Below are 12,538 nucleotides of genomic sequence, written 5' to 3' on the forward strand. Positions count from 1 at the left end.
TGGGCAAATAATTTTTGAAAAAGAAGCCGAAAACATAAAATGGAGGGAAAAAAATGCCTTTCAATAAATGCTGCTGGGAAAACTGGAAAGCCACCTGCAAAAGAATGAAACTAGATTGCTATCTGTCACCATACACCAAAATTAACTCAAAATGGATCAAAGACTTAAATATAAAACCTGAAACGATAAACTGCATAGAAGAAAATATAGGTACTAAACTCATGGACTTTGAATTTAGAATAGATTTGTTAAATTTGATCTCAAAGGCAAGGGAAGTAAAAGCAAAAATAAATGAATGGGATATATCAAACTAAACTATATCAAACTAAAAAGCTTCTGTACAGCAAAAGAAACCATCAACAAGACAAAGAAGCAACCAAGAGAATATATTTGCAAACAACACCTCTATAAGGGGCTAATATTCAAAATATATAAAGAACTCATACAACTCAACAAGAAAAAAACAATCTAATTAAAGAAGCAGTGAGAAACATGAAAAAAAATGGGCAGAGGACCCAAACAGACACTTCTCCCAAGAAGACATGAAAATGGCGAACAGACTATGAAGAGATGCTCCACTTCACTAGCTATAAGGGAAATGAAAATCAAAACCACAATGAGATATCACCTCATATTTGTAAGAATGGCTATTATCAACAAAATAACTAATAACAAGTGTTGGACAGGTTGTGGGGAAAAAGGAACTCTTACACATTGCTGGTGGGAATGTAAATTGGTACAGCCACTATGGAAAATAGTATGGAAGTTCCTCAAAAAATTAAGAAATAGAATTACCATATGACCCAGCAATCCCTCTTCTGGATATCTACCCAAAAAATTTGAAAACATTTACCCATAAAGATATATGCACTCTTATGTTCACTGTAGCATTATTCACAGTGGCCAAGACATGGAAACTGGTGTCCTTTTATCAAAATGGATAAAGAAGCTGAGGTACTTATATACAATGGACTATTACTCAACTATAAGAAAAGATGAAATATTGCCATTTGTGACAACATGGATGGATCCTGACATTATCATGTTAAGTGAAATAAGTCAGACAGAAAAGGCTGGGAACCATATGATTTCACTCATATGTGGAACACAAAATTGAAAGCAATAAATGAATAAGACAAACAAAGAAAAACTTACAGATACAGACAACAGTTTAGTGGTTACTAGAGGGAAAAAGGGGAAAGATGGTGGTAGACAAGGGCAAAGAGGAGTCAAATATAGGGTGACAGAAGGAGATTTAAGGGTGGTGAACACACAATGCAATATAAAGATGATGTATTACTGAATTGGACTCTTGAAACCTACATAATTTTATAAACCACTGTAATCCCAATAAATTTAATAATAAAAGAGAGTTACATTACAGGTGTCTCCACAAGTATAGTAAATTCTTAAAGAACAGAAACTTCTCTTAGACTTATGTATCTTACCCAGCATCATTTATAGTTATTAGGTCCTCAAATTAATATAGTATATTAGCTATTCATCGATTACATATTTAACTTAGTCCATATGAGTATGTTTCTTCATATACCTTCTCTTTAACAGGCTTTATTTCAACCTCATCCACCTTTCTTTCTAGTTGACTTTCCAGCTTTTTAATTTTCTTTTGGAGTTCTTCAATTAAACTTTGTTTATTATCTACCAGAGGTCTGCCCTGAAAAATAAGATGTATTTGAACATTTTATAAGTAAAAATGTATCAAACAAAATACACAACAAATATTCCATTCACAGAAATTTTCTGACTTTACAGCTTACTATACTTTCCAAATATAGTGGAAACACTACTGATATATAACATGGTAGCTGCTTCTGCATTTTAGTAAGATATGCTACCCTAAAATTACAAATATAATAGAGATCATTGAAGAAATTAGCTACATTAATCAAGGTGTTGTGAAAGCTAATTTCAACAAATTATATAAAATTAAAAAGTAGGAATCAACTGCTATCTATATACTATAAATCAAAGACATGAGACCACAATTAAATATAAAATTACCTGTAATCCACTGGTTAGTCTTTTAATTTGCCTTTTCAGTTCATCATTCTCTTGATCGATTCCATCTTTCTCTCTAAGCATTTTATTATAGGCTTTTTGTTTCTTTTGTAGTTCATTGGTTAAGTCATTCAAATTATCAGTTAGTGAATTTTCTCTGTTTTTACTTGTTTTAAGAGCTTCTTTCAATTTTAAAAGATTTTCATTTAAATCTTCAATTTGTGACTGATATAAGATAAAGAAACGTTTAATTCATAAATCATCACCAAGTATCAATGATAAAAGCAATATAATATGAAAATATACCATTAAACTTAAGAAAGTTTTAATCCAAATGTTTAAGTACACAAGAAAAAAAAAATGACAAACTACATATATTTTCCATCTTCATTTCCAATGAACCAAGTCTACTTTGAGGAAAAAAAATAAAACAAAACAGTCTGAAGAGGTTCATCTTGAACAAACACCAAGAACCAAAATTTTATAAAATAAGTAAATGTTTCATTATGGCTGAAACAAGTACATATCAATGTATACAATAATGTTTTAAACTCTGTGAAGCATAAGAGTAGTATAAAAATCTCTGACTCGAATCTACTTTGTAAAGACAAGGCATGAAAGGGTAACTTGTAATACTAGACAGTATACCTAAAAAAGTATATACAGAAAGCAGTTCCTAGCTGTCCTATACAGTAACAGTGATGGAGATACTGGCAACATAATATATATTTTGTTGAATAAATTATTACAGGCCAAAAGTATTACTAATAACACTAATAGGAAATTAGCATTATAATGCTATTAGAAGAAAAGCAAACTTTCCTGGAGAAGTCAGAAAAGGCTTTGAGAAAAAGAACGTGAATGTGACGAATTCAGAAGAGAATTTCAGGCAAACAGAAAAGTATTAAAAAAGACATCAACAAAAGATTATTCCTGTTTATATATTTATTACTTAATGGACTTTTAACATCAACTATATTCATAATTTTGATAGGTACAATGGGAGATTAAAAATCTGAGTAAAATCAAGTCCTCATACAGTTAAATGGCAGTGAAGGGCATATACAAATTAACCAAGAGTAAATAAAAATTACAAACAAAAACAACAGGTAAAAAGATTTTTCATTTTACCCAGAATTTGAAAATCATTATGAAATATATATGTTTTGGAAAAAAAGTTTAAATTGCCAACACTAACAATCGTGTAAGAAAATGATAAAATACACTGCCAAAATATGATAACTTAAAAAAAAAGACTTCAGAGCTAGGCAGAGCCAGGCAGCTCTATAGATTAAATATCAAGGACTATATAATTTCCATAAACTATTTCAGGGAGTAAAAAGGGAATGGTAATTAATTCAGATCATGAACTAGCAAAGACTAGATAGAAAATTCTGATATGGCAAAAGAAAGAAAACTAAACAAAAAACATTCTACACACTTATCTCACTTATCTATAAAAAGTAAAAATCATAAGTAAAATGTTTCTTAAATTTAATTATGTTAGGAAGAGTAGTCTATAATGGCCTATCCTCTGCAAATAAAGGTTATAATCAGCGTAGAACATTGAGACATTATTGTCCCCCGCCTCGCCCCCCCCAAAAGAGTGGATTCTCTTTCAATGGAATTATCAAAAATTTTCTTATATTAATGAATATGTTGATGCTTCACCTTTAGTTCTTTAGTATGTCGATCAACAATTTGTTGAACATTGAGATTTGCCTCCTTCTGAGAAGTTGCAGAAATAATACGTTCTTCAGCTGCTGCTGTCATTTCTGCCCGGAGTTCTAAAAGTGCTCGACTAAGTGCCTAAAAATTACAACATATATACATTTTTTTTGAAAAATTAATATTTTATATGAGTAATATGTAATACAAAAAATAAATAAGCCTTATTAAATTTCAACTATTTTCCTAGAATACCATGTGTTTAATCAAACACAATTCACAAATAACCCAACTTTTTCAAATGAATTTCTTTTAGTAACTGAACTCAATTCTTGCCGAATTATGAGATTTCAAAATCTTGACGATAATAATTTTGGGAACCCAGCATCGAATTAGGCAATTTGTATTACAAACACCAGGTATGTTTTGTTTTCAAATACTCAAGTTTAGATATTTACCTAAATTACTCAGTACATACTTCCATGTGAAATTGATTTGAATAGGAAAATTACAGGACTAAAAAAGGCTTAAAATTTGCCAGTACATTTCATGAGCTAGCATAGAAAACAACAGCATCTTCTAAAACAATTGAGTATATCAAATCTGAGGTATACCAAATTTTCAAAACCTAATAAATTGTCTAATCTATTGACCAATTCCTTCTCATAAAACTATCATTGTGACTTTCTTCTTTAACCTTTCCTACTCACTGTCGTATCTCCCTCTTAATCCCTAAATTGTTCAAAATTGTTCCACTATTCAAATTGTTCAAAACAGCCCAGTAGCATAAAAGCTCAGTAGAAAAGAGGATATAATATAATTAAGGTTTCCCCTTTTGTCCTATAGTCAAGACACAAATCAGACTGATGACAAAATAAAAAGATAAATTGGACTGTATTTGAATTTAACTAAATTCTAAACACTAACAATAAGGTTATTTAAAAATTATTTTAAAAGACTGATTAAGAGTAAGATAAGGCTCATACTACTCACTACAACAGACAGCAGCTCTTCTTTTACAAGTCTACTCTAAAAGCGATCAACCTCATATACTTCCTGAATGTTGATCATTTTCTGTTGTTACTTACTTTTTGTTGTTTCTCTTTAAGGGCTAATTGGCTCTTTAACCTTTCTACTAGATTTCTCATTGTAGTTGTTGGAGCTCTTGAATTTGCTTCTTTTTGAGCCTGAAGTTCAGATTTTAAACTTTGTGACTCCTTTTGTGACTGGGCCAGAAGACACTTTAAATCCTCTACTTCTGCTTTCACTTTTTTCACTTCGTCTGCATGGTTTTCTTGGAGCCTAATATAAGCACACATATGTATTTAGTAGAGTAGTTGCTGCAATTAACATTTTGACACAAATGTTATCTGAAGAGCAGATGTTTGGTCGTTAAGTATTCTTACAACCTAAGTCTTGATCCAAATCTAAAAGTACAATTCTTTATCCCACTTAACTACTCTTAAACTTAACATAAAATAGACTTTTTCCTTCTAGTTCTATTACTATTTTTGCTAACAGTTGCATTAAGTAATTTTGTGGCTCTAGACAAATAATGCAGAAAATGAACAAAACAGTACTTTAAATACTATGTGTCCTACAAGATGAGACTGCTTCCTCTAAATCAGGGTTTCTCAACCATAGCACTATTGACTTGACTGGAGAATTCTGTGTGTGGGGTGAGGGTGAGGGTGGGGAAAGTTGTCCTGTGCATTGTAAGATGTTTTTAGCAGCAGCCCTTGCTTCTATCCACTGATGCCAGTCGCATCTCCTAGGTGTGACAATCAAAAATGTCTTCAGAAATTACCAAATGTTCCTGGTTTGGTAACTCAGTTAAGAAGCACTGCCCTGTCTAAGGCCATGCTACCTTGAACAAGCCTGATCCCGTCTGATCTTGGAAGCTAAGGAGGGTCAGGCCTGGTTAGTACTTGGATGGGAGACCACCTAAGAAGACGAGGTGCTATAGATGTAAAAAATAAAAAAATAAGGGATTGTAAACTGACAAGGTCCTTGCAATCTGTGAGGTCACCCAAGGGTTGCCTCGCCTAAAAAGTAATAAAAAAAAGAACCACTGTCCTATATTGCCATGTTGCAAAGATAAAATGTAAACTTTCACAGAAATCACATGTATTATTAATTTGTTTATGGTTCCAAAATCACTAGTATTATAAGCCATAACTAATATCTGTATCTATAGAGAAGTACATACTATCAGCAGACTTAGTCAATTCAATTATCCCTCTTTTTCACTCATTTCTAAGTCTGATTTTCTAAATTATACCGTTTACTGTATATTTAGATACTGCATTAATAAGGTCATAGATATGGATATTCATATCATAAATTATGACAGAGAAGATTGTATTAAACTATGAACAAGAGTTAAAACATTGAGACTTGATGCTTATAGCAAAAAACTTGTCACTTTAATCATCAAACTGATAATTAAGGTTTTACTAAAGAAAACACACATCTGTATTGCCAAAACATATTAAAATATGCATACTGGGGACAAAAAAAGAGGCTCTATAATAAATCTAACCTCAAGTAACCTCAGGGTGATCTGATCATAAATTCCTAACCAAGCAGTTCATGATGGACAATCACAGCTCCAGGCTTATAACTTCTTTAGTTTATCTTGGCTTTAAGTAATCTATGTCCCTTGTTTTTGTGGTCTAGGTTCACAGGCCTTTCAGATGCCTTCAAGAGAGCACATAATCTTGTTAATTAGCCTGTAATCCAATCCCTGCCTTGCTTTCTACCACCTTCATATAATCTTCCCTGCTGTCCTCTCCTTAATTCCAAATGCATAAAAGAAGATGTAAACTGTCATTCTGGGAAGCATTTTTCTATCTGTTGAGATCTTGCTTCCAGGCATATCCTCTGTTTGGCTCAAACTCTAATAAACTTACAAAATTTTCCTACAGTTTTGGATGTTCTTATATCGACAATACCAATCTGCGCACATAGAATAAAAGTATAATTTTAGACTAAAATGACATGGCAAAATACAAAACAACTACTCAAGTATTTCATGTGGCAAAAATACATACATATATATATATATATTTCAAAAGATGATTATTTTCTACAACGAGGAATTAGGTTTAAAAGCAAAAGCAATTTTATACTCTAAAACATGACAGAGACTTACTATATCAAAAATAACATCACATGTATAAAATTTAATGAGTGGAGAAAATTAGATTTAAAAAGAACCACATGCTATTGCTGATTCTTTTTTAGAGACTAATTTCTAAGTGTCAGCATAATAAAGCAAAAGTAGTGTTAATTTTGTCAGTTATCTTAGATAAGTGAATAAAGAATCAAAGGTTCTAATAAGAGCTTCAGAACTGGAAAAGAATTACAAGTAGTTCAATTTTCTCATTTTTTAATATAAGAAATTGAGGTGCAAAGAGATAGTTCTACAATGACTGCAAAATACATAACTATAAACCTATTTTAGGTTTAAAATCTATATTCTGATAAACTAGCTGAACAATGTTTAAAATTTCTAATACAGAGAATGAATGCTGTGAACTCTCTACTGTCACTGTAGTTAATAAAAAAAGTTAATTTTTCATTCAACGAATATTTATTGAACCTTTATTGTATGCCAGAAACTGTTATAGATGTATAAACAAAAGTTTTATATTTATTTTTTACTTTACAATTTTCAAATTACTTTCATATACAGTATTAACTTGGCTTTTAAATAACTATCCTGAAAGAGCAAGGGTAAATACTGTCATTTCCATTTTACAGATGATGAAATGGAAGCTTAACAAGGTTAAAAACAAGATTCTGGACAAGAATCTGGTTTGGCACTTAAGTCAGATTGACTCAATTCAAATTGTGACTTTCCACCTCCTCCCATGGATATTACTGAGTCTTCCCATGGCCTAGTTTCCTCTGTGAAAAATGAGAATAATAACCTGTCATAAGTCATCCAGAGGATAAAACAAGATAATGTACATAAAGTTTTTAGAACAATGCACAACATAGAAAATGCTTACGTTTATCTTCATCATACCATTATTACATTTGCATATTTTTATAACACATTTTTAAGACTTACCGTAATTTGGTATGTTCAAATTCTTTGATCTTTAATTCAGTGATTTCTTTTTGTCTCTCTAAATCTTGAGATACTTTTTTTAGTTTGATCAAAAGTGAGGAGAGAGAGTCATCTTGTTCTGCTACTGTCTGTTCCATCTCAGCAAGACGAATAAAATGCTTGTTGGTAGGAACTGGAGTAGGAGACTGTTTTATTAAATCCTATGAAATATAAATAAATTAGCCATGAACATGTACAACTCAATGCCACACTTATTCCATAATTTTAATTTGGTTCCTCAAATAATGAAAAATAATATCTAATCTAAAATTTAATAGGCAATGAAATCTTAAACAAAACAAGGATAGAGATCATACTGTTTGTATTTCCAGTGTCTGGCAAAGTACATACATGTAGTGGAGGATCAACAAATGCAGACTGAATTAATGAGTTAAGGCTCAAGGATACTAAGGTTTGCATATTAGGAGATGAAAGATATATCATTTCATACATACAGAAAACAAATATCAAGAGGCAAGTATGACCTGAATTCAGAACATGAAAATCAGGTTTAGGTAAGCTTATAATAAGCAGAATTTGGAGAAGAAAAAAAAAAGACTAAAGTCAGATCATGGAAGGCTTTGAGTACATGGCTAAAGAATATTAATATGATTTTGTAGGTAGCAGTGAGATACTGAAGGATGTAAGTCTAGGGAGAAGAATGATTAGAACTGTGTTTTTAGATTATTCTGACAACAAAATCTAGGATGGCTTCTACTCCCTCGCCCCTCGCCACAAAAAAAAAAAAAATGAGAGCTAAATTTTCAATTATATGGTCTCAAAAATCTATAAAGAATACAACAAAGTTCTTAGAATCTTACCCAAGCTGTTTGTTTGAATTTATTAAGTGAACTATCAGCCTGCAGTTCTAATTTATGATGGAGAATATGAAGGTCTTCCTCATGTTTCTTAACAATTTCTCTTTGCTCCTGTTTTATGGAAAATCAAAACTGTATCTTACATTATGATTTAAATTCACATTCTAAAGATCTTTTAAAATTGTTAATCTTCCAAAATCCCTATGAGACAGAGAAGGAAACTATCTGCATGTATATATTTACATCAGTATGCATTTCCACTAGTACATGTTCAAGTTGCTAAGTCCAGCCTCAGATCATAATTTAATCTTAACATCAGAATAATACATATCTATCACCTTTAACTTGTTTATAGGAAATTTTTAAATGTAGATTCCCCCACCCCAAATTCTAGCAAATCTGATTACTAGTGTGACAGATTTTATCCCAATGTATTGCCTCGATCTTTACCTATAAACTCAACTGCTATTTTTCGATTTCATATGGTTTCACCATGACAGCTATTCCTGGTTTAGTGAGTCTACAAGAGAAAGATTCACATACACAAACTGCCAGTTTACATGTAATCCAACCACGTGAAAGTTAGCAATTCCTAAACAGAATCATTTGAAAGCAAGAAATGAGCTGAACTGACTAAAAAAAACATGATAAATAGAACAGCAAGACATAATAAAATACCTCTCTGGCTTTTTCCAGAAGATGTTGATACTTCTTTAACACTTCTTCCTTTTGATTTAACCTTGCTTGCATGTTTGCAATGGTTTGTTGAGCAATTTTCAATGTGTGATGTGATTGTGGTTCTAGCTCTTTTCTGCTTAGTTCAGCTATAACCTTTTCTCGTTCTGCAGTGGCAGGCAATCGAAGCCTCAGTTCATTGATTACTTTGTCTCTTGACAGAATATTTTGCTCTGCTAACCATAAAGCAGATTCTTTTTCTTTTAGCTTCTGAAATGATCAAATCATAATACATTATTAAAGCATATTTTTTCTTCTAAAAATGTTTCACCTAAATTCTAGATTAGTTATAAGTTAAAAAGATTCTCTTTATTTTTCACATCATACTTATAATAGCCAAATAATATTTAATAAGAATATATTGATTACATTTCTATGTAACAGTTATCTGTAAATATTTTATTTATTTATAAGATTATCACATTAGAAACTTCACTGTTATAATAAAAATGAAATTTAAGGTACTTTATAAAGATCTTGTAGTTTTAGAACTAGAAATGTGCGTCGGTGCTAGATTTAGAAAGGAAATTAATAAATCTTCCTTTTATTTCAGTCCATTGACTATCATAGTAGTAGAAATTCATAAAAGTCAGCTGAGTACAAAAATTAAAACTATAGTGGCCCAAGTCAATGAATGACTATTATATAATCTGTGGTTTATGAAAATAACATCGATTCTTCAATAAGATTAAGGCAGATATTTTAAGTGAAGTAATCAGTGGCAATTCACATAAATGGCAAATCTTACAATTACTAAAGAAAATCTAAGTTTCCTCAGTTGATTAAAAATATACAATTTTACTAGCAAAATTATTTGTACATGTATTTACAATTAATGCATTTGGATGTAAATTAAAATAAAAATCATATTCAGTTTATCATTTTCTGTATAATAAACATTAATAGATGACCTATTAATCAAATTTAGGATCTAGATTAAACTAAGAAGTAATTTCTAATGCTCCTTCAAACTCTTTAACCACTGACAAAAGGAATTAACTAAAATTCCTTCATAGAGAATACAACGTGACTTCAAATAAAACAAAAATAAGGATGAAAAATCTTGATCATACAGAAGGCAATATATTGCTCATAAAACTATAATCAAATGTTCTTTTTGTTTTCTTTCATGCTCACTACTACTGATCAGTATGCCCAAAAATGCCAAGTAGTGATTAAATAATGAATCTGAATTAGCCATATATGTTGTCCTTTATTGGAAATATTATGGGAGAGTAGCAGTGGAGAGTGGAATTGCCAACAGATTCATCATTGCATGCATCATCTTCATTAAAAATGTCATTTAGAAAGTTCTACATACCCAATAATACACTAATTAAAACGCAAATTTTTCTAATTACCTCTTCTAGTGATTTGCAAGTTGCCCGTGTTTCTAGGATTATTCGAACATTCTCCTTAATTTTTCTTAGAGCAATCTCAAGTTGATTTGGAAGGGGCAAACTAGGGTCTGGCATTGATCCTGTAACCTCTTCAAACTATTTAAAAAATAGCGTTAAAAAAAAACAGTTGTAGCATTGAAAAAAAACAATATTAAATTTTGCAACTATATGGCAAGAGATGGTTAAATCCCACATATTTAAAACACAAAAAGAAAACAAATTAAAATTCCACCTGATTTTAGAAAACAATTCTATCAGTTAACATTATAGGCCATGTTACAGAGCAGGAAACAGGATTAATCACTCACACCTTTTGTGCTGCATTTAGTATTTCATTTTGCTGACGGTCAAAAATGTCTAGTTGACGTTCCAGCTCAACTTCCCTTTGATCCCAGGCCATTTGCCTTTCCTCATGAAACTGAAAAAAGACAGCTTTGTGTCCGACACGCACAGACACTCACCAAGCAAATAACAGAAAACTTTATATACATTTTCTTATTTAATCTTCATAACCTTTGAGGTCAGTTACTATTCATAGTTTCTGGAAAAAGGAAGCAAACTCATATTTTCTGGAAAAAGGAAGCAAACTTAGAGAGGTGAAGTAACTTGCCTAAGATCACAGAGACAGGCAAATGTGGAGCCAGAATTTCAGTCCACCCATACTACGCATTCATATATCCATCCATCTATCCATTCAAAACATATTTAATGACATATACTATGTGCCAAGCACTATTCTGGGTAATGCAAACATACCAGTGAACAAAGCCAACTCCCTTCACCATGGACCTTGTATATTTACTAATGAGGGGAGGAGACAAATGTGCTCATATGTTGTTCCTTTTAAGATTACTATTACAACATAAATATGCATTTTCAGGATGGTTTATAAAATAAGATATAGAATATTTTATACCACAATAATGTGAGCTAAACTCAATTAGGAGAATGGTGTAGTCACTCATACACCATTATGTTCTTATGTTTAAAATCTTAACAATAAAACATGAAAAAATAAAATGAAACCTTGTTCTGCTGCACAATTTCTTCCTCCAGACTGCCGATTGTATGCTCATATTCAGAAATTATATTATTCAAATATTTTATTTCTTCTTTATCTTTGACTAATTCTCTATTTAGTTTAAGTTCTTGAAGACGGAGTTCTTCTATTTTCACATGCCAACTGATTACCTAATGATTTATAAATCATATACAAATATAAATGCTATATAAGTAAATAGCATATTTCTCCACAGATCCTAATAATTTCAATTCAAATCAATGGACATTCTATAATAAAATAACACAACATTATCCTTGGTTGAGCCACATGGTTAGTTTATTTAGAATTTCCATAAAATTTTCTAAAAATATATGGTATCTTAACATTAAACATTCTTCGAATTATGTTTGAGTGAATATCCTTAACATTCACTTTCATTTATTCATTTATTTTCATGTTTATTGGGTATTTACTCTAAGAATGTAACTGAAACATTGGTTTTACCTTCAAAAATGGAAATCCTAAATAATTCTAGACTAGAGAATAAAATTTAGTTGCAAGATAATTATTTTTCATTTAATTTTACCTTCTAACAAGGGTGAAAATTATACTGAAAAATAAATGTGGGTCTACTATTTGTAAATAATTTCAAATAATTAGGAAGAGTAGATGTCAACTGATAATCACTGTACTATTTAAGAATAATTATAATTAGTATTTAATTAATATACATACTTTTCTAATATTTAAAATGCTTTAATATTATACAATCTAAGAA

The 12,538-nt window shown here is 30.8% G+C and overlaps 1 protein-coding gene and 1 pseudogene across 12 annotated transcripts in view; one reads left to right on the forward strand and one right to left on the reverse strand.

Moving 5' to 3' along the window:
- CEP290 (centrosomal protein 290) overlaps positions 1-12,538 on the reverse strand; it is an 86,932-nt gene that overhangs the window by 22,887 nt on the left and 51,507 nt on the right. For all 12 annotated transcript variants that reach the window (XM_025040987.1, XM_015598444.2, XM_015598446.2 and 9 more), the window contains 10 exons: positions 11,784-11,948; positions 11,068-11,175; positions 10,719-10,853; positions 9,301-9,567; positions 8,626-8,733; positions 7,766-7,965; positions 4,776-4,989; positions 3,691-3,828; positions 2,023-2,244; positions 1,553-1,675 (listed from right to left, as the gene is read on the reverse strand). In XM_025040987.1, coding sequence (XP_024896755.1) covers positions 1,553-1,675; positions 2,023-2,244; positions 3,691-3,828; positions 4,776-4,989; positions 7,766-7,965; positions 8,626-8,733; positions 9,301-9,567; positions 10,719-10,853; positions 11,068-11,175; positions 11,784-11,948 — 1,680 coding nt within the window. The remainder of the gene's footprint in view (positions 1-1,552; positions 1,676-2,022; positions 2,245-3,690; positions 3,829-4,775; positions 4,990-7,765; positions 7,966-8,625; positions 8,734-9,300; positions 9,568-10,718; positions 10,854-11,067; positions 11,176-11,783; positions 11,949-12,538) is intronic.
- LOC112472429 lies at positions 5,538-5,656 on the forward strand (annotated as a pseudogene).

The sequence above is a fragment of the Pteropus alecto genome, unplaced genomic scaffold, assembly GCF_000325575.1.
Source record: "Pteropus alecto unplaced genomic scaffold, ASM32557v1 scaffold76, whole genome shotgun sequence".
Classification (NCBI taxonomy): domain Eukaryota; kingdom Metazoa; phylum Chordata; class Mammalia; order Chiroptera; family Pteropodidae; genus Pteropus; species Pteropus alecto.